Raw genomic sequence first — 27,354 nt, 5'->3', positions numbered from 1 at the left:
GTGCCAGGAGTAGGAACCCAAACTAAGGAAAGGTCATCAATGTCATATGGCTGAAGAATCCTCTAAAAGGTGATCTGTCACCAGGTTTTGCCACCTAATCTGATAGCAGCATAATGTAGAGACAGAGTCAGTGATTCCAGTGATATATCACTTACTCGGCTGCTTAGTGTAGTTTTGATAAAATCACTGTTTTATCACCAGGAGATTAACACTAGAGGACTAATAAACCTGCTGCCAAGCAGTCCTCTATATTCATGAGCTCTATATAATCCAGGCCCCAGAACTGACTGGCAGCCTTCTGTGTACACTCTACATGGGCATAAAGCTGCCCATGTTCTGGGCAGGGATATACAGAGCTCAGCATTAAGATAATTGCTTGATCTGCAGGAGATAAGAGAGTTTACCAAAATAAAGCAGCACAGTAACTGACATCACTAGAATCGGGGCCTCAGCCTCTAGATTATGCGGCACTCATATGAGCTAGCAAAACCTGCTGACAAATTTCCTTTAACATAATTGTTATAAGTAATATATATAATACCAACTAATGAATAAAGTAACATTTGCAAATATGATAATGTAAAAATTCTTTAAAACATATGATGGGATATCACAAGAGTAATTACTGACAGTACAGATACTTGTGTATCATAAGAACTAGGTTTCATCTTAAAAACTTTAAAATAGTTCATGCTTTTAAACAAATGTAATAATAAAAAATAATAACTACAGCAACAACACACCATCTCCGGTCCATGGTTCCACCAATAGGTTTTCAGGTCCCGATTTGTCCTCTTTCCCTTTAACGTCACAGGCAAGTAAGGTAAATTGCAATGGTCTTCCTGAAATAAATGGTAAGATAAGCAAATAGGGAGCACATTTCAGTAAAATAGAATGTTTACACCAGTGATCTCCATTCCTAAGCTATGTACCCCTTACTGCAGCAAATTAAATACCGTATATACTCGAGTATAAGCCGAGATTTTCAGCCCATTTTTTGGGGTTGAAAGTCCCCCTCTCTGCTTGTACTGGAGTCATACCCAGGGGTCGGCAGGGGAGGGGGAGCTGTCTAATTATACTCACCTGCTCCTGGCGCGGTCCCTGCTTCCCCGGCGCCGCAGCTTCTTCCTGTACTGAGCAGTCACATGGTACTGCTCATTACAGTAATGAATATGCGGCTCCACCTCCCATAGGGGTGACCGCTCAGTACAGGAAGAAGCTGCGGCGCTGGGGAACCAGGGACTGCACCGCGCCAGAAGCAGGTGAGTATAACGGGGAGGGGAGCGCTGCGTGATATTCACCTGCTCCTCGTTCCGGGGCCGCTCCGTCTTCAGAGTCTTCTGCAGTGCTGCTTAGGTCAGAGGGCGCGGTGACGTGGTTAGTGCTCGCCCTCTGTCTGAACGTCAGCGCAGAAGACGCTGAAGATGGAGCGGCGCCAGAACGAAGTCAGGTGAATATTGAAAGTGTCGGGGGCCTGAGCGACGGAGAGGTGAATATGTGACTTTTTTTTTTTTTTTTTTTTTTTTTTTTTAAATCGCAGCAACAGCAAATTATTGGGCCATAACGTTTGTGCAGCACTATAATGGGGCAAGTCTCTGTATGGGGCCATAATCAACGTTTGTGCAGCACTGTATGGGGCAAGTGTCTGTATAGAACATCTTATGGGGCCATAACGTTTGAGCAGCACTATAATGGGGCAAGTGTCTGTATGGGGCCATAATCAACGTTTGTGCAGCACTGTATGGGGCAAGGGTCTGTATGGAACATCTTATGGGGCCATAACGTTTGAGCAGCACTATAATGGGGCAAGTGTCTGTATGGGGCCATAATCAACCTTTGTGCAGCACTGTATGGGGCAAATATCTATATGGAGCATCTTATGGGGCCATAATTAACGTGTGTGCAGCATTATATGGGGCAAATGTCTGTATGGAGTATCTTATGGGGCCATAACATTTGTGCAGCATTATATGGGGCAAATATCTATATGGAGCATCTTATGGGGCCATAATTAACGTTTGTGCAGCATTATATGGGGCAATTGTCTGTATGGAGTATCTTATTGAGCCATAACGTTTGTGCATCACTATATGGGGCAAATATCTATATGGAGCATCTTATGGGGCCATAATGAACGTTTGTGGAGCATTACACTGTGTTCCAAATTATTATGCAAATTGGATTTAAGTGTCATAAAGATTTAATTGTTTTGTTTTTCAAATAAACTCGTGGATGGTATTGTGTCTCAGGGCTCAATGGATCACTGAAATCAATCTTAAACACACGTGATAATTAGTTTTCCAGGTGATTCTAATTAAAGGAAAACTACTTAAAAATGATGTTCCACATTATTAAGCAGGTCACAGTTTTCAAGTAACATGGGAAAGAAAAAGGATCTCTCTGCTGCTTAAAAGCATCAAATAGTGCAATGCCTTGGTGAAGGGATGAAAACATTAGAAACTTTCCAAAAACATAAGCGTGATCATCGTACTGTTAAGAGATTTGTGGCTGTATCTGAGCACAAATTTGTTTGTGCTGATAAAGGCATAATGAGGAAGATTTCTGCCAGGCAAGTTCATCGGATTAAGAGAGCAGCTGCTAAAAAGCCATTACAAAGCAGCAAACAGATATTTGAAGCTGCTGATGCCTCTGGAGTGCCTCGAACCTCAAGGTGTAGGCTCCTTCAAAGGCTTGCTGTGGTGCATAAACCTACTATTCGGCCACCCTTAAACAGTGTTCACAAGCAGAAATGGTTGTATTGGGCCCACACATACATGAAGACTAATTTCCAAACAGTCTTGTTTACTGATGAGTGTTGAGCAACCCTGGATGGTCCAGATGGATGGAGTTAGTGGATGGTTGGTGGATGGCCACCATGTCCCAACAAGGCTGCAACGTCAGCGAGGAGGTGGAGGAGTCATGTTTTGGGCCAGAATCATGGGAAACAGCTGGTAAGGCCCTTTAAGGTTCCTGAAGGTGTGAAAATGACCTCTGCAAAGTATATAGAGTTTCTGACTGACAACTTTCTTCTATGGTCTAAATAGCAGAAACGTGCCTTCAGGAGCAAAATCATCTTCATGCTGACAATGCCCCATCTCATGCTGCAAAGAATACCTCTGAGTCATTGGCTGCTATGGGCATAAAAGGAGATAAACTCATGGTGTGGCCACCATCTTCCCCTGACCTCAACCCTATAGAGAACCTTTAGAAGATCATCAAACAAAAGATCTATGAGGGTGGGAGGCAGATCACATCCAAACAGCAGCTCTGGGAGGCTATTCCAACTTCATGCAAAGAAATACAAGTAGAAACTCTCCAAAAACTCACAAGTTCAATGGATGCAAGAATTGTGAAAGTGAGATCACAGAAGGGTTCCTATGGTAACATGTAACTTGGCCTGTTAGGATGTTTTGGCGTTAAATAGCTTTTTTGTTCAGTGAATGTGACCTCCTAATGCTGCAAATTCCACAAATGAGCATTTTCAGTTCTTTAAAACATATCAAATGTTTAGAAATTCTACTGTGCCTAATAATTTGGAACAGTGCATTTTGAGTTTTTATTCATTTTGGAGATTATACTGTTATCATTGGGAGGTTTCTTCAATAAAATTCGATGTATAATCTAACGGGTGATGACTTTTATTAGACTGACTGTCATTTGCACCGATCATTTAGGAAAATCTGATAAAAATTTAATTTGCATAATAATTTGGAACATAGTGTATATTGGGCAAATGTGTCTATGGAGCATCTTATGGGGCCATTATTAACCTTTATGCAGGATTTAATATGGAGCATCTTATGGGGCCATCATAAACTTTATGGAGCATTATATGGGGCTCCTGATTCAATATGGATATTCAAAACACTTAACCTACTGATGTCTCAATTAATTTTACTTTTATTGGTATATATTTTTACTCTTGACATTTACCGGTAGCTGCTGCATTTCCCACCCTAGGCTTATACTCGAGTCATTAAGTTTTCCCAGTTTTTTGTGGCAAAATTAGGGGGGTCAGCTTATACTCGGGTTTGCTTATACTCGAGTATATACGGTAACTACCCTCGAAGGTGAAAAACTATGGCAGGAATCAGCAAGCTCAAAACTCCAGCTGTTAGTGAAACTACAGATCCCAGTATTCATCCATTGTCAGGGCATGTTGGGAGTTGTAATCTCACAGGAGCTGGAGTCCAGGCTTGCCAATAGCCAAACAAGTTTATGAAATTGTTATTGAGTTATAGATTTTTATTGAAGAAAAAGTCAACTTTAGAGATAAACGTGTAGCGCAGGAAAGATAACTGCCAGTGTCATGATCAAGTAGTAGATTTTTCTGCCTGCACAGATACTCAATGGTCATGGAGCAGACTGGAAAAAAAAAATCAGTTCTGATTCAGGGAGATGTCATTTCTTGAAGTTGATAAATAGGCAACATTCCCACAGTGTTTAGTGAAGAATTATCGGTATAAAAGTCTACTCTGACATCTCATATCTATACCAATATAATGAGCAAATGAAAAGAGGGCTGCCAATATTTATTTTTAACACTTAGAATTATATAAAACAAACTGATCCCCACACCTTATTGATCCCGTCACCCCAGTCCGCTGCTGTCTGTATCCTAGACTCCAGCAATGACATTTTGACAGTGATTGCCTGAAGAAGTTAAAGGGAACCTGACAGCAGATACATGGTGTCCAAACAATGGGGAGCATGCATCAGACACAAGCTGTATAATGTCATCCTTACCTGGCTGGGATCATGCAGCCAGTGCCCGATACATGCTGCCAATGAATTTGCAGCATGCATCTAATGTCATGTTCCCCTTAAAATGCCACTAAGGCTATGTGCACACGTCCAGAATTGCCGTGGAAATTTCCGCTGCAATTCCGCAACTCCTGCCGCGCGAGTATAACGCATGCGGAATTGGCATGCGTATTCCAGCTAAACACTAGCTAAACACTGATTGACAGGTTGGTCGCACTTGTCAAACATAGTGCTTGACAAGTGCGACCAACTTTTTACTATTGATGCTGCCTATGCAGCATCAATAGTAAAAAGATCTAATGTTAAAAATAAAAAAATTGTGATATTCTCACCTTCTGGCATCCCCCGCAGCCTTTCCCGCTCCTTGCGATGCTCCCGTTCCCAATAATGCCTAGCGGCAATGACCCCAGATGAGGTAGCGGTCTCGCGAGACCCACGTCATCACAGGTCATTGCTGCAAAGCATCACTGGAAACGGGAGCATCGCGAGGAGCAGAAACGCTGCGAGGGACGCCGGTAGGTGAGAATATCACTATTTTTAATTTTAATTTTTTTTTTTTTTTTTTTTTTTACAGATATATGGTTCCCAGGGCCTGGAGGAGAGTCTCCTCTCCTTTCCTCCACCCTGTGTACCAACCGCACATGATCCGCTTATTACCCGCATGGTGGGCATAGCCACATGCGGAAAGTAAGCGGGATCAATGCATTCCTATGCGTGCGGAATCCCCGCAGAAAGAAACACAACTTGTGCACAAAAATGTGGATTGCATTCTAATAGCATACTTAATGTATGCGTTTTTTTCGCGTTTTTATAGCGGAAAAAATGCGAAAAAACCTGAACGTGTGCACACAGCCTAAAATTTAAAATCGAGAGGTAAGCAAGAAGGGATCAGTAGAGTATTATGGAGTTTGTTATTTTATACCAAGAATTTTGGTGAAAAAATTCTTAAATGCTAGACAATCGCCTGAAAACTAACTGTTTGCAAAGAAATGTTAGGGAAAAAAAAGACAGGAAAAAGACAGACAATATACCGTATTTATAGAGTAGACTAATTCTAACAGACTCCATGGAAGCGATAAGTGAAGAGGCATTGTACTGCTCATCGACATGATCCAGGATGGTACAAAGAGACGATATCACTTTTGCTACATTCCCTCTTGCCAAAGCAAACGCAAGTAGATTTAAATTCACTTCCGGTGTAGAGCAGCAGCTTAAGAGAAACAACAAGGAGGGTTAATGTTAGTAAAAAATAAAGCCAATAGTAAAGAGACAGATGTTTTCTAAAAGTAGTAGTAAGTTGTCATTACCTGGCTATCCTCATAAGGAAACTGTTTACCTCTTCAAGAACATTTGGTGATAAGAAATTTGGGAACTCTGCAGTACCCGGCGTCAAGGAAAGTGGAGTCATGTGTTGCAAAGCCTTCCTGTAAAAAATAAACAACCACAATTCTATTAAATCATCATTTAATTCAGCCTTCCATTTTATAGGTTATGTACACTTTTACAAATTTCTCTTTTTTAATTTTGCCAGTGTGTCTAATGATCTTGTGCACACAGTTCTAGACAAATTATGTATTCACAGATATATCACTGCTTAGGACTAATACATATCTGAATCAGAACATCTCTAAAACAGAAGGTTCAGCTTTAAAGCCAAACGTTGCATACCTCAGGCAGGCGTGCAACAAATGACAATATATCTACCTTATCTAGATCACCCATATGTTCTGTTGGTTAGCAAGAAGACATATAAGAGTATGTGCACATGCTGCAGATTTTGCTGCGGATCCGCAGCGGTTTTGACGCTGCGGATCTGCAGCTGTTTTCCATGAGTTTACAGTACCATGTAAACCTATGGAAAACAAAATCCACAGTGCACATGCTGCGGAAAAAAACGCGCTGAAACGTAGCGTTTTACATTCCGCAGCATGTCAATTCTTTGTGCGGATTCCGCAGCGGTTTACACCTGCTCCTCTATAGGAATCTGCAGGTGTAAAACCGCAGGTGGAATCCGCACAAACACTGCAGTAAATCTGCGGGTAATCCGCAGTGAGGTTTACCTGTGGATTTACAAAAACAGGTGCGGAAAAATCCGCAGACATCCCACCTACGTGTGCACATACTCTTAAAGAGCATGACTGCAGAATCACATCATTGTTGCAGTTTTGCTAAAAACAAAGTTGTATCAGCAGGAGATCATCATTACAGGAACAGTAAACAGCTGCGAAGTACAATTCATGAGCTTCTGATCCTGTGCAGGCACATTATGCTGCAGGTCAGTGCCGGATAAGTGGATGCTAGGTTACATACTCACTGCTTGCGCTGTCTCTGCTGTGGAGCTTCACCTTAGATCATTTGCCTGCCCAATTATGTAAAAGGTCATGTCTACTTTGCATAAAATGAAAATAAACACTAAAGACACAATGAAAGCAAATACAGGTGTATGCAAAGCTCAGTAGACAGAATTCGATTAAAAGTCTTCCAGACAAACCAGTTCTATGGCGCAGTAATTGCTGGGCTCTGTTTACACTTGCACTAGTTCCTTTCTTTTAGGTGGAGGGTACAGTCAGTATAGCGGAGAGTGCTGCACTACTACCGTATATACATAGAAAACATCATGGTGGATGAAAGCAGATTAGAACTATCAGATGTCAGACGCACTGTGCCATTGTAAGAAGAGCGCAAAGTCAATTACAATCAAACACATTTATATGTGTAGACATTACTGTTCCACATTTAAGTCACCCTGCTTGGTGTTCTTTTAACCCCTTAAGACTAAGTTCACAATAGGCTTTTTATGCTAAATATTCAGCTGCGTTTTACAGTACTAGCTATGTCTATGAGATCTCAAAAATCTCATGCACAAACTTTTTTTTTTCATCGTTATTTTGTGCTTTGCATGTTTTCTTGGACAGAGTATATCACTTTCAGCGTTTTTCACCCATTGAAAGCAATGGGTGATGAAAAAAATGCTGACAAAACACTGCAAAAGCACAGCAGATATCAGTTTTTCCAGTGTTTTTAATGAATAAAAGCAAGTACAGAAGTATATGAAAACCAGGGGCGTAACTACCACGGTCGCAGCAGTCGCCACTGCGACCGGGCCCGGGGCAGTCAGGGGCCCCGGCAGGTCAGAGGCACGCCGACACCAGCAAAAAGTTAAAAACTGTTGCCGTGCAGGATATTCCTCCCGCACGGCAACAGACAGACCTGCCCTCCACCTGACCTGCCGGGCGCACACATCAGATCAGCAGCCGACGCCTGATCTGAAAGGAAGAGCTGAAGATCCTGTGGTGACATCATCACTATCATAGGTCTTTCACCATTTATCAGCTCCGCCTCCTGATCACATGACGATGACGTCACCACAGGTCCTTCAGCTCCCAGCAGCTCAGTCCTGGTTGTGAGCAGCTCGTGTTCTCTGGTATCAACCAGCAGCAGATTTCTGGTTCCTGCTGTTCTGGTGAGATGTGGAGACAGGGGCAGAATGCGGAGACGGATGGGGCAGAATGCGGAGTCGGATGGGGCAGAATGCGGAGTCGGATGGGGCAGAATGCGGAGTCGGATGGGGCAGAATGCGGAGTCGGATGGGGCAGAATGCGGAGTCGGATGGGGCAGAATGCGGAGTCGGATGGGGCAGAATGCGGAGTCGGATGGGGCAGAATGCGGAGTCGGATGGGGCAGAATGCGGAGTCGGATGGGGCAGGAGCATGGGCAGGATGTGGATTTGGGTGGAAAATATTTTGGCGGGGGGGGGCCCCATTTGAAAGTTCGCACCGGGGCCCATAACTTTGTAGTTACGCCACTGATGAAAACCAATTATTTTTGTGATTTTTCCAGGTTTACCATCTTGTCTTGGTCACCTAAGGATGGCAGATTGATTAGTACAGTTTAATTAAGTTAGTGAAGCATAAAAAGTTAACAATGGCCAACCAAGGTGTGAGATTGAGCAACTCAATGGCTGACCGAAGTGTAAAACTTAAATAGTGTACTACAAACTCAATGTACTGCCAGTGTCTTAGGTAAATTATTCCAGACCAATTTACCTCCCCCAGCTATTACATTTGTATATGTTTATGTTTTCATGAACATATGTCTTGTATTGGTGAACTGTGTTCATACTTCTGTGTTGGAAGCAAAGGTGAACTTTGGGATCCTGAAAAATGCAACAAAAACAGCACCAAAACATGCATTTTTGACAATGCTTCTTTTCTGCTAAGAGGGCAGGTTTTGCTGCAGAAAAAAAAAAGCAAAAACGCCTAGTGTGAACCTCGCCTTAAAAGGGAAGCAGACAGTGAATACATGCTGCCCGATTGCTCGATTCACGGACACCATGTATCAGACATTGACTGCATAATTTCAGCTATGTATGTTTGATTCTGATAAGGAGTTTAAGAGAAAAACATACTTTACAAAGCCGCCAATGAACATGCCGCTTGAGAGATTAGTTGGACAGGTGGAGCTTCTCCCTGCCCATTGCCAGTGACTGCCGGTCTCTCCCTGTACAAGCACTGACGGGGAGCAGGAGAAGCCACTGCGGTCCCACTTGTACAAGTAGACTCCTGTGCGGCTAGATTTCCGGTGGCTTTGAAAGTATGTTTTTCTTTTAAATGCCGCAACGTTTCAGAGTTCAACATACATGGCTGAAATCATACAGCTAGTGTGAATAATTTAGACTGTCAGAACGAGCTCACTGACGGACTGTTAGGTAAAGGAGTCGGCCATTTTATCCTGTTACTGCAGCTTTACTCACAATCTGACTGACACTTCTGTCCACATAATGGCTGCTGGTGGAGGAGCATGTGACCAGACTATCAGCGCCTTCCAACAGAAAAGCAGCTTTCCCCTGTAAGCGTTTAACCACTGGAGGAGGCTGATAGTCTAGTCACATGCTCCTCCACCAGCAGCCATTGTATGTCGGTCAGTGTGTGAGGAAAGCTGCGCTAACGGGAGAAAACGTCTGACCCCTTTACCTGAGAATCTGTCAGTGAGCTGGAAATTATAACAGGAAAATGTGTAACTCTTATCTGCTTTTTCCAGAACTCCTGTCAGCTAATTTATAGCCACAGACCCCAGTAAAGTTGAACATGCAAAGAAAAACAGCCTGTAAAAGCCAAACGGTGCAAAATATGTAGTGAAACCCAAATGCAAAAGTGATGTTTAGCCCAAAATACATGGGTATAAATAGGAAACGGAAAAAAAAAAAAAGAAAAGAGGCCCCAAAAGAAAGCCAACCCCCTTAAGTGGACAGCACATCACTAAGCTCAGCGGTTCTGCCCATATAGGTGATAACACCCCTCATGGTCTCGGGGCGCACAGATCGGCTGTCGTGCTGTATGAAGTGACGTCAGCACCACAACCAACAATGGAGCAGCAGAGACTCCGCTCTGGGCGCGAGGACGGCGAGTAAAGAAGATTTTCAGAAAATGGACAGCTACTTTAATTACATGAAATCTCAGAAAATGGACATATGCAAAGTATTCCAAAGATAGAGGCAACGTTACATACTGTGTGTGCTGCTGGACAGCCTGAGCCAGAGCTGGGTTGGTCTCCATTGAGGTGGTTACAAGTGACGTCATTAGAGAAAGATACCAGATCGCGGAGGCATCAGATACAGACACTACAGACTTTTTTATCTTTTGGTAGCCGACCACTCGGAGACCATGGATCCTCGTGTCACAGCCATCACTCAGACATCGCTTAATATTGATCTGTACGTCTGCACAACAGAGAAGAGAACATTTACAACAGGCAGACATGAAAGGTCTTACTCTACGGCCACCTTGCTCCCCAGGACGCAGTGCTCCATCTTTTGATTTTAGGGCATCACTTATTTAGTTTAGCTGAATGAAGTCTTTTGAGGGAACATTGTATGTTCAGTAGTTGCATTTTAGGGTACGTATAAGGCTGCTTTCACACTTCATTGTAATGCCCGGGGAGGAGGGGGCGGAGTTTGGCGGTCCCGACGCACAAAAAAACGTTACATGCAACGGCAGTGCGCCAAAACACGACGCAACCGTCGCACAACGGTTGCAACGTGTGGCACTGCGTCGCAATGCATCGGTAATGTAAGTCTATGGGGAAAAAATGCATCCTGTAGACAACTTTGCAGGATGCGTTTTTTCTCCACAACGACGCATTGCAACGTGCAGTGCACGACGCTAGTGTGAAAGTAGCCTAACTCACCAATTAGCATTTATACGGGAGAAAAAAAAAGAAAACTTATTTTACTTTGATGATATTCACTGTATACATAGAGTGTATTCGGGTCATTACATTTATGGCAACACGCATATTTCAGTTTTTGGATAGGAGTTTTCTATTGTACCACTGTTGCATAATAAAGACATTTTCCTGTCACATGCCTAAAGCTATATTTATTTTTCTGTCAAAATAGTAACACAATAGGTTTTTACTTTTTTTTTTTTTTTTTAAAGGGAATCTGTCACCAGATTTTTGTTATATAATCTGAGAGCAGCGTAATGGAGAGACAGAGACCCTGATTTCAGTGATGAATCACTTACTGGGCTGCTTGCCATAGTTTTTATAAAATAAGTTTTCTCAGAAAGGGATGGACTAGTAAACCTGCTGCCATATAGTCCTCCATACTCATTAGCTTTATATAACACAGCCTCCGCCACCAATTGGCAGCTATCTGCCTATGCACAGTGTACACAGAGAGCTGTAAACCAATGGTGCAGGCAGTGATATACAGGGCTATGCATTCAGAGAATAATAGATCTGCAGCAGATAAAACTGTGATTTTATCAAAGCTGCAGCACCCAGTAAAATTAGTGATAAATTACAGGAATCAGGGTCTCTATCTCTACATCATGCTGCGTTCGGATGGGGTAGTAAAAACCTTTAGATGTACCATTTTGAGACACATCTAGTTCACTAATTAACATTCATACATATTTTTTGAAGGGGCAGAATGGGAAAAAAAGTAAATTTCACCTTTATAGCTTTATTATAAATATACATTTTACTATTTTTGCATTATAAGTGAACTTTAACAGATTTTTTTTTTTAAACTTTCTTTATTGCTTTTATTAAACTTGATTTAAGATTAATTTTTCCGTGTTTGTATCCCACTATGGGACTTTACTGTGCGATCCTCTAATAGCTAACCTCCGGTATTGTAATGTATTATTGTCTCTCAGTATTCTACGGACAGGCAACCTATTATTATTAAGACTTGCCACAGAGAAGCCTAACAAGAAAGCACATATAGGCCAGCGGCCCGATATAACAGCCCTCCGGTAGGTACAGCATGCTCTTGAAAAATCAACAGAGTGTCAGGAGGAAAACTCAGAAGCCACAAGCACTATTGGCAACTTTTATCCTGTTGGCTGTTAGTAATAGCAAGGATCCGCGCCTGTGCTAACTCCATCGCTATGATATAATAGTAAGACAGTTCATGGTTACAACTGGCTGACTGTGATGTACTATTACCACAGGGCATAAAAGGGTTAACTTTTAATCATAATGGAAGCAGCTGACAAAAGTGAATTGCCGTTTTCTCCAGTAGTTAAAGACAATCAATGTACACTGATGAGATCATCCAAGCGGACCATTATTGAGTCATCATTAATTCTGCTTACTCACACTGCCACGTAGAACAGAAAGGCCGTTGTGAGAGCATGCTTCACGTATAAGGTACAGTACTAATGGCACCTAAGCCATCCAACAAGCAGAACTGTACTCCGTGCTCTAATTACATTTATAGGTAAAACGAACACCACAATTTCATCTAAACCAGGTAGTAATTATAGGTGCTACTAACACCATGCTTTGGGAACCCATTAAGGATATGGCAATGACAACCCCTGAGCATCCGCTGAACATATCCATATGACCCCATGTGCACAGCATATGCCAAGTGTGTTCTTTTCACCTAAGCGGTGTTTTATTTTACAGCCCGAATATAACTCATCTGGAAATAGCAAAGCAAGACATGGAAACCAATGTGGTGATTTACTGGACGGACTCACACATCTGATTTATGTTGGCATTTTCCAGCAATGTCACATATCCTGTAGTATTGCTGGTAATGTGGACCTCTCGAACCTCCTGCAGATTGCTGGGGTTCCTTCCCACTGCGACACCCACTTGCTGGGGCATGTAACTCTGGTCTGCGGAGCAGATAGCAATTGATAGGTGCCGTAATACAACATCAGGCTTCATTCGCAACCTGTGGGACATCGAGACATTAACAAACAGTAATGGATAAGGATTTCAGTATTTTCAAAATGTACAAAGACCAATATGACCAAGATATTAGACCATAAACCTAACATGCAAGATTTGCTCTCACTTATAGCTTACCAACAAAATATATTGTTGGATATGAACAGTTGACCTCAAGCTCATGGCTTCCATTTAACTCCATCCCACCATATGATATACTATTAGGTTGCTGGTCGGGTCACTGTCTTTGAAGCAGGACCAGAAACCCAAACCAGCAAGTGGAGCTGCTCTTAGCAGTTTTAAAGTTTATATCCTCTTTATATATTGCAGTCATCGTATTATATAGCACTGGGTACTAACAATTGCTCCTTTTGCCTTTCTACACAGTTAAAGTCTTCTCTTTTCTCTGCTCTGTGTAGAAACAGGACAACTCTTGTCCCTGCATTTGTCATACCTCTGTGGCCAGTCAGCACATTCCTGGACAGCATATGACTTCTTTAAAAAACTGCCTTCAGAATTTGTTTTAGTCTTTGCCTGATGAAGAGACGTATGTAGACTCGAAAGCTTGCAATTTGTTACCATCTTTTCAGTTAGCCATTAAAAGGTATCAACCACTGAGGACTCAATTCTAAATATTTTTCTATCTACTGGCTAACACGGTACCAAGATATATTTCTTTCCTGTATTAAAAAAACTGCAGCATTTCAGAGTAACACATTCATGACTGCAATAACCCAGTCTGTGTAATTCTTGTGGCCTATGGCTCTAGCAGCATGAATGTGCCAACAAACCCGCTAAAAGTTGTATTTTTAAAACTTTCTTCACAGCTCGCACTTGGTGCAGGTATCAAAGATATCTATTCTTTAACATATCTTCAAAGTGACTCAAGTTGACACTTTTTAAATGGCTGCCATACCTGAAGAGCAACATTCATGAACTTTACAAAAAAACAAACACTTTATTTATTCAAGAGAAACTGGCTTTGTTTTACTCTCTCTTTCACCTTCCTTTATATAATAGGTTGGGTAAGATTTTCTTACACTGGTCAGACACGGATCAAGTTATATTCAAAATCTTAAAAGGGAATCTCTCAGTAGGATCAATCCCCCTAAACTGTCTATATGGGCACACAGGTCATAGGACGTTGAATAAAATAATACCTTGATATCTACGATCCGATGTCTTATTCCACAGAAAATATAATCAAACAATTTGGTTTCTAATAACCCACCACGACAGCATCACAAGAGGATGTCACCTCACCCTAATAGGGACAGCAAACACGAAAGAGGTCAAATAACCCATCCCACATCCTCCCTCCAGCGTTATTATAAAGGACCACAAGAGTATGAATGCTACAAATTATATTTATTACTAGATGTTTCCAGCCAGCTAACGCTCGGCACGCTCATTGCTATCTAATTAACGCTGCTGGTGATTAAACTAAAGTAAATAATGACAACATTCAATAGCGCTTATGCAGGTGGTAAATTAGCTTGAAATGAAGTTAATAACAATAGTTGGCTTGAGAAAGGCTCAGTGTGAGCCGAAACGTCGTACAGAGATGTGGGCTGAATAAATTTCACATTTTTTCACCCTGAAAAGGATTTGGAGTGCTGCCTTCTTTTTCTATTTTTGTATACATGTTGGGTAGATATATGGACTATTCTATCCAGGAGGCTAGGCACCCACCGCTCAGAAGCGGCTTCTGGCAATACCGGCCCCTCAGCACCTCGGCACTCCGGACATGCTGTTCTTGGCGCTTCTGCCCTCTGCGGTTCCTCGCCCTCCTTTATACACAGTCCAGGACCTCCGAGGTGCCTCTGCCAGGCTTCTTACTATTACACGCGGGCCGCCCTGGCCCATGCATTGTGCTGTCTTGCATCCAGTTTCTTGAGAATTGTTTCTGATGAAGGTCTTGTGACCGAAAACGTTTAAAAACACTCCTGAACTGGTTGCACAAATAAACAAACTTTCACTCTGCAAATGAATCTCTGAGTGCCAAGTACTTTATTATTTATTTGTCGTGATTGCCACTAGGAACGCCATCTTCCAGGACAGTTCTTCCAGCATTATTGATGATAAAGGTTAAAACAGTGGAAGAGTCAACCCCTTAAGGACTAGATTAAGGTCACAGGCGGGGACCAGATTGACTGGTCCAGGACGAGGGCTGGTGGGCTGCTGTCATGAATCGTTTCACCCAGCGATATTCGGCCAGGGTCTGGTCGAAGTATGAACCCAATGCCGTCAATTGAAACTTTAGTGTACTGGGTCCGAGTCCTTCTTCCAGGCCTTTTTGTAGGAAGTCAAGGATTTGGGCGATGTTGGGCTGTCAGGGATATGGTCGATCTGGTGCACACCATGATACAAACATCTTCCAGGTCTTGTGATATATGGCGTTTGTTACCGGTTTCTTTTTGTAGGGTGTTAATGACTCAGAGACCTTTGGTCTTTAGGATCGAGAACTCAGAAGCAAGGCTGCTAGATGTCAGTTCTCGATTTCTGGATGGCAGATTGGCCCTTGGTGTTGCAGATCCTTGATTGGTGGAAGGATTAGGGGACCGTCCACACACAGGCTGGTTATGGTGCCAAACCAGATCCTTATCTGCCAGAGGGGTGCTATCAGAATAAGATTGGCCTGCTCAATTCTTTCTGCAGTTTTTGGTAAAAGTGGAATCGGAGGAAAGGCGTATGCTAGATTGAACCTCCATTGGTGAGCGAAGGCATTGTCTGGGTTCAGTGAGAAATAGGTGGATATCCTTTCTGCTTTCGAAGTCAGCTTGCATGTTAGCTGATTCCCATATATGGAGGGCTGACACAGATAGAAGAATTTCCTCGGCCCAAGAAAATATTCTTGCAGAAATGCCTTTCAGTTCTTTGTGCCTCGAGCTTCCTTGGTGACGGAGGCATGCGACTGTAGTCACATTGTCCGAACAGATTCTCACGTGGGTACCTCTGTTGCTGTCCTGAGGATCTCTTCCACCGTCTTCAATTACATGAAATTTGAGGACTGTCTGCTGATTTTGGCTGACCAGTGACCTTGGAAGGATTTCTGGAAAACCATGGCGTCCCACCCTCTTTTGTTGGCAACCACTTCTATGGTGACTAGCGGGATCTGAATCCAAGGAACTCCCCTGTTCAGCTTCCTTGGGTTGTTCCACCAAGAGAATGTCCTTATCTGGGTAGGTACCAAAATCTTCCTGTTCAGAGACTTGGGGGATCCATCCCAATTTGCAATATAGGTTTAAAGGCCTCTGGTGTGCGCTTGGGCCCAGGCTACTGTCAGGATGCATGATCTTATGGCGCCCAGGACCAACATGTCGAATCTCAGACACCGATTTTCTGCTCCGCAGGATGATTACTTTTGACATCAGTTGGATTTGCTTCTCTTTGGGCAAAAAGAATCCAGAAGAACTCCTAAGAAAGTCTTCTTTGTGGAAGGGACCATAATCAGACTTCTGTTGATTTACTAGCCACCCCAGAGATGTCAGAATCTGTGTCGTTGTCTGTATATGCTCCATGAGTGATCGCACCGAGGAACCTACTAGCAGGAAGTCATCAAGATATGGAATAATGCAGGTTGTCGACGTCTGATGTGAGCAATGACCTCCACCATAATTTCTGTGAATAATCGGGGTGATGAAGATATTCCGAATGGGAATTGAATTGATAATGTGTCACTTGTTTCCCCTGGGCAACTATGAATCTTAGAAATTTTCGGTACTTGGGATGAATCGGTAGATGATACTACACGTCCTGCAGGTCAATTGTAGCCATGGTAAACTCTTTCCCTATCAAGGGAACTGTTGATTTGATTGACTCCATTTTGAACCTCCTGTACCTCATGCATTGGTTCAGTGGTTTCAAATTTATTATGATCCTGTAGGATTCGCTTATTTTGTTTTTATTAAGAACAGGCAGGAGTTCGTGACCCGTGTTCTTCTCCATCTCCTGGACTAGTGAAACCGCTCCTGAGGCAAGCAGGTTCTTTAGGCTGAAATTCAGGGTGCTTTGGAGCATCTGTGAAGAGAGTAGCACTATACTCACACTCTGTGAAGGGTAGGAGGTAAACTATCTTCACTTCTTCCTGGAAGGATCTTAGGACCCATAGGTTGGTGCACACCTCCCGCCATTGTGGAAGGTAATGTGAGATGCGACCTCCTACTCTCCTTTGGGCATCATGGTTTTATTCTGACACTGGCCCTGGGAGAGAAATAAATTACTGCCTCAGCCACCTTTGGTGTAGCTCCACCTCCCTGTTTTTACTTTACCCCTGTACTGGGAAGGTTGCTCCTGAGGGGGGAAAAAGGACTTCTTCTCTGAACTATTTGGTTCGGGAAGGGATGTTTTCTTATCAAAAGCATTCTCCAACAAGTCATCTTGGGTTGGTCCAAACATGTATTTTCCCTTGAAGGGAATAAAGCATAGTTTCATTTTTGAGGCTACATCAAACCCCTATGACTTGAGCCAATGAGCCCGTCTTACCGAGTTGGATAGGGAAGATGACCTTGCCACTACTCTGAGTGACTCTGCAGAGGCATCTGCTAATAATGCTGTAGCATTCTGGAGAAGGGGCATTGAAGCAACCATCTCTTCTCTGGGAGTACAAGTGCTTGTCACTAAATTAAAATAACAAAACGTTTATTTATTTCAGTTCTTCAGTACAAAAAGTGAAACTCATATTACCGTATATACTCGAGTATGAGCCGACCCGAGTATAAGCCGACCACCCTAATTTTGCCACAAAAAAACTGGGAAAACTTATTGACTCGAGTATAAGCCTAGGGTGGAAAATGCAGCAGCTACCGGTGAATTTCAAAAATAAAAATAGATGCTCCATACCGTTTATTATGGCCCCATAGATGCTCCATATAAAGCTGTGCCATATACACGGTGTTCCAAATTATTATGCAAATTGGATTTAAGTATCTTAAAGATTTAATTGTTTTGTTTTTCAAATAAACTCGTGGATGGTATTGTGTCTCAGGGCTCAATGAATCACTGAAATCAATCTTAAACACATGTGATAATTAGTTTTCCAGGTGATTCTAATTAAAGGAAAACTACTCAAAAATGATGTCCACATTATTATGCAGGTCACAGGTTTCAAGCAATATGGGAAATAAAAAGGATCTCTCTGCTGCTGAAAAGCGTTAAATAGTGCAATGCCTTGGACAAGGTATGAAAAAATTAGATATTTCACGAAAACTTAAGAGTGATCATCATACTCTGATGAGATTTGTGACTGAAACAGAGCACAGACAGAGTTCATGCAAATAAAGGCATAATGAGGAAGTTTTCTGGCAGACAAATTCATTGGATTAAGAGAGCAGCTGCCAAAATACCATGACAAAGCAGCAGTTATTTGAAGCTGCTGGTGCGTCTGGAGTCCCTCGAACATCAAGGTGTAGGATCCTTCAAAGGCTTGCTGTGGTGCATAAACATACTATTCGGCCACTCCTAAACAGTGTTCACAAGCAGAAACGGTTGCAGTGGGCCCAGACATACATGAAGACTAATTTTCAAACAGTCTTGTTTACTGATGAGTGTCGAGCAACTCTGGATGGTCCAGATGGATGGAGTAGTGGATGGTTGGTGGATGGCCACCATGTCCCAACAAGGCTTCGACGTCAGCAAGGAGGTGGAGGAGTCATGTTTTGGGCTGGAATCATGGGGAACCAGCTGGTAGGGCCCTTTAAGGTTCCTGAAGGTGTGAAAATGACCTCAGCAAAGTAAATAGAGTTTCTGACTGACAACTTTCTTCCATGGTCTAAAAAGCAGAAACGTGCCTTCAGGAACAAAATCATCTTCATGCATGACAATGAATACCTCTGAGTAATTGGCTGCTATGGGCATAAAAGGAGATAAACTAATGGTGTGGCCACCATCTTCCCCTGACCTCAACCCTATAGAGAACCTTTGGAGTATCATCAAACAAAAGATCTATGAGGGTGGGAGGCAGTTCACATGAAAACAGCATCTCTGGGAGGCTATTCTGACTTCATGCAAAGAAATACAAGCAGAAATTCTCCATAAACTCACAAGTTCAATGGATGCAAGAACTGTGAAGGTGATATCAATGAAGGGCTCCTATGTTAACATGTAACTTTGCCCGATAGGATGTTTTGGCGTTAAATAGCTTTTTTGTTCAGTGAATGTGACCTCCTAATGCTGCAAATTCCACAAATGAGCATTTTCAGTTCTTTAAAACATATCAAATGTTTAGAAACTCTACTGTGCCTAATAATTTGGAACACTGCATTTTGAGTTTTTATTCATTTTGTAGATTATACTGTTATCATCGGGAGGTTTCTTCAATAAAATTCGATGTATACTCTAACGGGTGATGACTTTTATTAGACTGACTGTCATTTGCACTGACCATTTAGGAAAATCCGAGAAAAATGTAATTTGCATAATAATTTGGAACATAGTGTATAATGCTCTGCACCGTTCATTATGGCCCGATAGATGCTCCCCATAAAGCTGTGCCATATATAATGCTCTGCACCGTTCATTATGGCCCGATAGATGCTCCCCATAAAGCTGTGCCATATATAATGCTCTGCACCGTTCATTATGGCCCCATAGATGCTCCACATAAAGCTGTGCCATATATAATGCTCTGCAACGTTCATTATGGCCCGATAGATGCTCCACATAAAGCTGTGCCACATATAATGCTCTGCACCGTTCATTATGGTCCCATAGATGCTCCACATAAAGCTGTGCCATATATAATGCTCTGCACCATTCATTATGGCCCCATAGATGCTCCACATAAAGCTGTGCCATATATAATGCTCTGCACCGTTCATTATGGCCCCATAGGTGCTCCATAGAAAGTTGTGCCATATATAATGCTCTGCACCGTTCATTATGGTCCCATAGATGCTCCACATAAAGCTGTGCCATATATAATGCTCTGCACCGTTCATTATGGTCCCATAGATGCTCCACATAAAGCTGTGCCATATATAATGCTCTGCACCGTTCATTATGGTCCCATAGATGCTCCATAGAAAGTTGTGCCATATATAATGCTCTGCACCGTTCATTATGGTCCCATAGATGCTCCACATAAAGCTGTGCCATATATAATGCTCTGCACCGTTCATTATGGTCCCATAGATGCTCCACATAAAGCTGTGCCATATATAATGCTCTGCACCATTCATTATGGCCCCATAGATGCTCCATAGAAAGCTGTGCCATATATAATGCTCTGCACCGTTCAGTATGGCCCCATAGATGCTCCATAGAAAGCTGTGCCACATATAATGCTCTGCACCGTTCATTATGGCCCCATAGATGCTCCACATAAAGCTGTGCCATATATAATGCTCTGCACCGTTCATTATGGCCCCATAGATGCTCCACATAAAGTTGTGCCACATATAATGCTCTGCATCGTTCATTATGGTCCCATAGATGATCCATATATAGCTGTGCCATATATAATGCTCTGCACCGTTCATTATGGTCCCATAGATGCTCCACATAAAGCTGTGCCATATATAATGCTCTGCACCGTTCGTTATGGTCCCATAGATGCTCCACATAAAGCTGTGCCATATATAATGCTCTGCACCGTTCATTATGGCCCCATAGATGCTCCATATAAATCTGTGCAATATATAATGCTGCTGCTGCAATAAAAAAAAAAAAAATGACATACTCGCCTCTCTTGCTGCCCGCAGCTCCTCAGCGTCCCGTCTCGGCGTCTCTCCGCACTGACTGTTCAGGCAGAGGGCGGCGCGCACACTAGTACGTCATCGCGCCCTCTGACCTGAACAGTCAGAGCAAGAGGACGGGAAGACAGAGCGGCGCCCGGCATGTGGAACGTGGACAGGTAACTATGACATACTTACCTGCTCCCGGCGTCCCTGGCTCCTTAACCCGGACAGCTGGTCTCCGGGTGCCGCAGCTTCTTCCTCTGTCAGCGGTCACCGTTACCGCTCACCGTTACCGCTCATTAGAGAAATGAATATGCGGCTCCAACCCTATGGGAGTGGAGTCCATATTCATAACTTTAATGAGCGGTCCCACGTGACCGCTGAACAGGGGACGAGCTGCGGCACCGAAGACCGTGGGACAGGCAGGGGGAGCGCCAGGACTAGGCGAGTATGCGACAGTCCTCTCTCCCCCTCACCCGCCGACCCCACCGCCGATCATGACTCGAGTATAAGCCGAGAGGGGCACTTTCAGCCCAAAAATTTGGGCTGAAAATCTCGGCTTATACTCGAGTATATACGGTATATAGATTCATTACAAACAGAGTGATCAATTTCAAGTAATTATTTCTGTTAATGTTGACGATTATGGCTTACAACCAATGAAAACCCAAAAGTCATTATCTCAGTAAATTAGAATACTTTATAACACCAGCTTGAAAAATTATTTTAAAATCCGAAATGTTGGCCTACTGAAATATATGTTCAGTAAATGCACACAGTCCTTGGTCGGGGCTCCTTTTGCATCATTTACTGCAGTAATGCGGCGTGGCATGGAGGTGATCAGCCTGTGGCACTGCTGAGGTGTTATGAAAGCCCAGATTGCTTTGATAGCAATCTTCAGCTTGTCTCCATTGTTGGGTCTGGTGTCTCATCTTCCTCTTGACAGTACCCCATAGATTCTCTATGGGGTTAAGGTAAGGCAAGTTTGCTGGCCAATCAAGCACAGTGATACCATTTTTAAACCAAGTGTTGGTACTTTTGACAGTGTGGACAGATGCCAATTCCTGCTGGAGAATGAAATTTCCATCTCTAAAAAGCTTGTCGGCAGAGGAAAGCATGAAGTGCTCTACAATTTCCTGGTTGATTGCTGCGTTGACTTTGGTCTTGATAAAACACAGTGGACCTACACCAGGTGACATGGCTCCCCCAAACCATCACTGATTGTGGAAACTTTACACTAGACCTCAAGCAGCTTGGATTGTGTGCCTCTCCACTTTTTCTCCAGACTCTGGGACCTTGATTTCCAAATTAAATGCAAAATTTACTTTCATCTGAAAATAATACCTTTTTCTCCTTGGGCCAGGTAAGACGCTTTTGGCATTGTCTATTGGTCATGGGTGGCTTGACACAAGGAATGCGACACTTGTAGCCCGTGTCCTGAAAAAGTCTGTGTGTGGTGGCTCTTGATGCAATAACTCCAGCAGAAGTCCACTCCTTGTGAGTCTCCCACAAATATTTGAATTAATTTTTCTTAAAGGGAATCTGTCACCATATTTCAGGCTCATCAGCTAAAAATATCATTGGATTGAGTGTCGGCTTTGCATTTCCCAACTACTTTTGAACACCCCCCCCCCCCGATTCCCTATAAAAACAGTTTTTATTTCACCCGCGCTGTATGTTAATGAGTTGGGTCCGGTCCGATGGGCGTTGTCTTTGGTCCTTCACTCCACCACTCCTTGGCTGCTGTACGCAATATTTCTCGTAAAATTCATAGTTCCGGCCATATTTCGAGCGTGCGCATTGCAATATTCTCTCGCGCTTGCACAGTATGCTTTGCTCAACTGCGGGCATAGCCGGAAATAAGTAAGGCGCATGCGCATTCCTCTTCCTCCTTCATGGTCCTCCTTATAGCCATAAGGAGTTCCTCCATGTTCTCCGAGGAAACATAGTAATTCCTATCATGTATATCAGGACTGGGCTCAGCTCATCCTCCTTCAGAAATTCTTCTGGTATGGACTCCTGGGAATCTTCCTTATGATAGATCTTCCTTTTCTTGGCTGCTGGAGGGGCACTGGGAGCAGGTATCGCTTGGGACATGGAAGCCAGGGTGAACTGTATTTCCTGGTGGACTATCCCTTTAATCCCCTCCTTTAAGGAGGGCTGTTTCTCTTTAAGTATCTTATCTGTACAGTATTGACATAGGGGTTTCCCGCATATTGTGCAAATTCGCTTTGTGGTCTTGGATTTACTCCTTAGTGCAGGTCCCTGAAATAGAGAGGAGAAGGAAATAAGCCCCTTATGTTCTGTATCTGCACAACGGAGAAGATACAATGCGTGTATACTTACAGGAACCGGAATAGTGCTGGCCTCCACAGATGCAGAGCGGGAAGGACTGGAACTCTCCATTCTACCACATAGATTTTATTCTGCCTTACTTGATCCTCTGTCCAGGTATCTTTTATATAGGTAACCGGACCAGCACTCGTCTGCCACCATTACTGGCACTAAGGGATCGTCAGGAGGTGTCCGACTGCCTCCTGCATTCTTTTCTCCGATGCGTTCCACTGTGGAACGCAAAACCTGGAAGTGACGCGCTCAAAGGATACCAGGCGTCTGAAGTTACTTCCGGCCGCCGGGACCGCGTCACGTGGCTTCTTTGACCCGGCAGGTGCAGGGGGAAGGAGATGGGGCTGGAGAACTCAGAGAGGCCTCCAACTCGGAGACTTCCCCTAGACTTTACCCGACTGGCAGACTGGGGGGAAACAACATCCTGAGTCCTTAGGAGACAGGAACAGTTCAAGGAGAGGGAAGGTAAGAACTGACCTATCTCCCGTTGTCCAGCTATCCGTGTCCTGTAGTGTCTGCTGCTGGCACAGAGCACTCCTAGGATGACCGCTTTCATTCTTATACGGACAGGAAAAACACTGGAGAAAGAGGAGGTGGGAGGGGCTATTTGACCTCTTTCATATTTCCTGTTCCTATTAGAATGAGATGACATCCTCCTGTGTGCTGTCGTGAGGGGTTATTAGAGAAATATGTTTTTTTTATATGTAAATGAACTGTCCCAGGCTATCTGGACGCTGATCTGCATGGGAATCTGCCTCCAGAGCTTATTGTAAATGAAAGGGGGCATTACCAGTGAGACACGTAATAACTGACAGTCGGCTTTCATAATCACACACTGCAGGTTAGACCAGAACTAACACAGTACAGCACAAGTGACCTTTGCCTCATTATAAAAACATTTGCAGTTTTCTTCTTACTATGCTTCAGCTTTCATCGCACAGGCAGCCACTATGGTGAAGAGCAGAGGTGTCAAACTGCATTCCTCGAGGGCCGCCAACAGGTCATGTTTTCAGGATTTCCTTGTATTGCACAGGTGATAATTTAATCACCTGCACAGAATGATTCCAGCACCTTGTGGAATGCTAAGGAAATCCTGAAAACATGACCTGTTGGCGGCCCTCGAGGAATGCAGTTTGACACCTCTGGTTAAGAGTATCACATCACAGCTGACAGTTCTGTGAGAACTGCAAATGTGCTTGTTGCATCTGTAATGAGACAAGGTTCATCTCCGCTGTACTGTGCTGGTTGTAACAAGGCACAGATCTGCAGAAGAGCTGACAACACTAGGAGTTAAAATATGCTGCTGCAAACTTGTGCAGTTAGACAAAGTTCACATCTGCTGTACTGCCTTGGCTCTCATCTCACTGCAGAGCTGTGTGCGATTACTTATTTTACTCACTTCTAAAGTGTCATTAATTCTACAGCACTTTACAGACATTACTGAAGTGTGGGATAAAGCCGGAGTGCCCAAAGGAAACCCACAGAGAACATACAAACTCCTTGCAGATGTTGTTCTTGCTGCAATTTGAAGCCAGGACCCCAGCACTGCTAGGTTTCAGCGCTAACCACGGAGTCACCGTGCTGCCCATTTCCAGATTATGCAAGCCAAGTGTCAGCCATTATTTGCTTCACACTGGTAATGCCCCCTTTCATTTACAATAAGCTCTGAAGGCAGATTCTCATGCAGATCAGTATCCATCCATAGATCTTAACAGTTCATTTAAATTTAATGGGGTTTCCCATCAAAAAAAGTTTTCATTTTAAACCAACATTTTAATTAATGGATCTTTGAATAATAATAAGTTCCACAATTGGATGTGTTAAAAAGGTGTTTCTGTGCTGACAATCTTAAATATGTGCCCCTGCTGTGTACTGTGTAATGGCCGTGTCTGACTGTACAGGAACATGGTCTGATCATACCACATCTCTTGGGCAGGGAAGGATGCAAAAGAGTATACAGACAGGACAACATGGGATCACAGCTGATTCTTTTTGTGAGGTAAAACATTTCATTGCCTGTTTTTAAGCAATATTATACCTCACAGAAAGAATCAGATGTGATCCCATGATGTCCTGACTGTATACTCTCGTGTCCTCTTCTGCCCAGGAAAAGTGGAGACCATGGTCCTGCATGGTCAGACACAGCCATTACACAGTACACAGCAGGGGCACATTTGTAAGATTATCTCAGCACAGGAACATTTTATTTACACACATCCAATTGTGGAACTTATTTTTATTCCAAGAAGTATTAGTTAAAATGTACTTTGTTCTTGGGAAAACCTCTAAGAAAAACATGGATATCTCTGAAATAAGACATCGAATCACAGATATCAAGGTATAATTTTATTCTACTTTCTAAGTCCTGTAAGCCCATAAAGACACCTTAGATGTCTAAACCCCACTGACAGGTTCAATACAAGACAAAAAAAACAACATACCGTATCCAGTGAGATCGGGCACTACCGTCTGATTGCCAGTAAGAGGCCGTTTCCCCATTCATCATCTTATCAATATCTGAAGAGTTAGATGAGGTTTCAATGCTGCTGTAACACTTAGTTATGGTTTTACATTTCAGAGTTTCATCACTGCCACTCAGAACAGAAGATGATTCTGGAAGAGAAGTAAATATTACATGAATTGTACATCTTCAGGAACAGAAGAAAACGCTATTAAGTTTCTTGAGTCCTCAAAGCTCGTTCACCAAAACAACAAGTCCCATTATCCAACTGTGGGTGTAGGCATTCATTCACATGGATGAAACATCCTACAGCCACTGGGGAAGTGACATAGTTAGGAAGGCCATGCCACTACGTCCAAGGCAGTGCACAGAAGTGTGAAGAAACTGGTGCTCTACTGCCATATTCTAAGGGCTCAACTAAGTAATCAAGTCTCCACTAAAATAATTAGACAGTAAAAGGGCCAGACGCGGAATAACTTCTAATACTCGGGGTAAGGGAAAATCTGATTTAGCCATATAATGGACTATCAAACAAAAAATCTAAGAAGCCCAACTGTACATAATGAAAATTATAGATCTTAGACCACAGTGAATATGGCTCTCCTCGGTTACAAGGATCATGTATATTTTGAAATGTTTAACTGAACAGATAGGTAAAATTAAGCTTACTGAGTCTTTGCTTCAATAATACAAATAATGTATTATTTATTACACGTATAAAAAAAAAAATTTTTTTCTTCATTATGCTGACTTTTTCAGTAAAAGGTCAAAATAAAGTAAAAATACACGCTTTACATGGGAACTACAGTTAAGTACATATACATTTGGACAGAGACAACATTTTTCTAATTTTGGTTATAGACATTACCACAATGAATTTTAAACAAAACAATTCAGATGCAGCTGAAGTTCAGACTTTCAGCTTTCATTTGAGGGTATCCACATTAAAATTGGATGGAGGGTTTAGGAGTTTCAGCTCCTTAACATGTGCCACCCTGTTTTTAAAGGGACCAAAAGTAATTGGACAATTGACTCCAAGGCTATTTCATGGACAGGTGTGGGCAATCCCTTCGTTATGTCATTCTCAATTAAGCAGATAAAAGGCCTGGAATTGATTTGAGATGTGGTGCTTGCATTTGGAAGGTTTTGCTGTGAAGTAAACATGCGGTCAAAGGAGCTCTCCATGCAGGTGAAACAAGCCATCCTTAAGCTGCGAAAACAGAAAAAACCCATCCGAGAAATTGCTACAATATTAGGAGTGGCAAAATCTACAGTTTGGTACATCCTGAGAAAGAAAGCAAGCACTGGTGAATTCATCAATGCAAAAAGACCTGGGCGCCCACGGAAGACAACAGTGGTGGATGATCGCAGAATAATCTCCATGGTGAAGAGAAACCCCTTCACAACAGCCAACCAAGTGAACAGCACTCTCCAGGAGGTAGGCGTATCAATATCCAAATCTACCATAAAGAGAAGACTGCATGAAAGTAAATACAGAGGGTTCACTGCACGGTGCAAACCACTCATAAGTGTCAAGAATAAAAAGGCTAGACTGGACTTTGCTAAAAAACATCTAAAAAAGCCAGCACAGTTCTAGAAGAACATTCTTTGGACAGATGAAACCAAGATCAACTTCTACCAGAATGATGGAAAGAGAAAAGTATGGAGAAGGCGTGGTACAGCTCATGATCCAAAGCATACCACATCATCTGTAAAACACGGCGGAGGCAGTGTGATGGCTTGGGCATGCATGCCGGCCAGTGGCACTGGGTCACTAGTGTTTATTGATGATGTGACACAGGACAGAAGCAGCCGAATGAATTCTGAGGTATTCAGAGACATACTGTGTGCTCAGATCCAGCCAAATGCAGCCAAACTGATTGGTCGTCGTTTCATACTACAGATGGACAATGACCC

At 42.9% G+C, this 27,354-nt stretch overlaps 1 protein-coding gene across 1 annotated transcript in view; it reads right to left on the bottom strand.

The window, feature by feature from the left end:
• ZZEF1 (zinc finger ZZ-type and EF-hand domain containing 1) overlaps nucleotides 1–27,354 on the bottom strand; it is a 289,900-nt gene that overhangs the window by 230,763 nt on the left and 31,783 nt on the right. Inside the window, exons 4-9 of the mRNA XM_077296491.1 lie at nucleotides 25,418–25,589; nucleotides 12,759–12,958; nucleotides 10,273–10,483; nucleotides 6,072–6,188; nucleotides 5,796–5,974; nucleotides 744–842 (exon numbers count right to left, since the gene is read on the bottom strand). Of these exons, the coding sequence (XP_077152606.1) occupies nucleotides 744–842; nucleotides 5,796–5,974; nucleotides 6,072–6,188; nucleotides 10,273–10,483; nucleotides 12,759–12,958; nucleotides 25,418–25,589 (978 nt within the window). The remainder of the gene's footprint in view (nucleotides 1–743; nucleotides 843–5,795; nucleotides 5,975–6,071; nucleotides 6,189–10,272; nucleotides 10,484–12,758; nucleotides 12,959–25,417; nucleotides 25,590–27,354) is intronic.

The sequence above is a fragment of the Ranitomeya variabilis genome, chromosome 3 (genome assembly GCF_051348905.1).
Source record: "Ranitomeya variabilis isolate aRanVar5 chromosome 3, aRanVar5.hap1, whole genome shotgun sequence".
NCBI lineage: Eukaryota > Metazoa > Chordata > Amphibia > Anura > Dendrobatidae > Ranitomeya > Ranitomeya variabilis.
The sequence above is the reverse complement of the archived record's forward strand: the minus strand, read 5'-3'. Positions and strand labels throughout refer to the sequence as shown.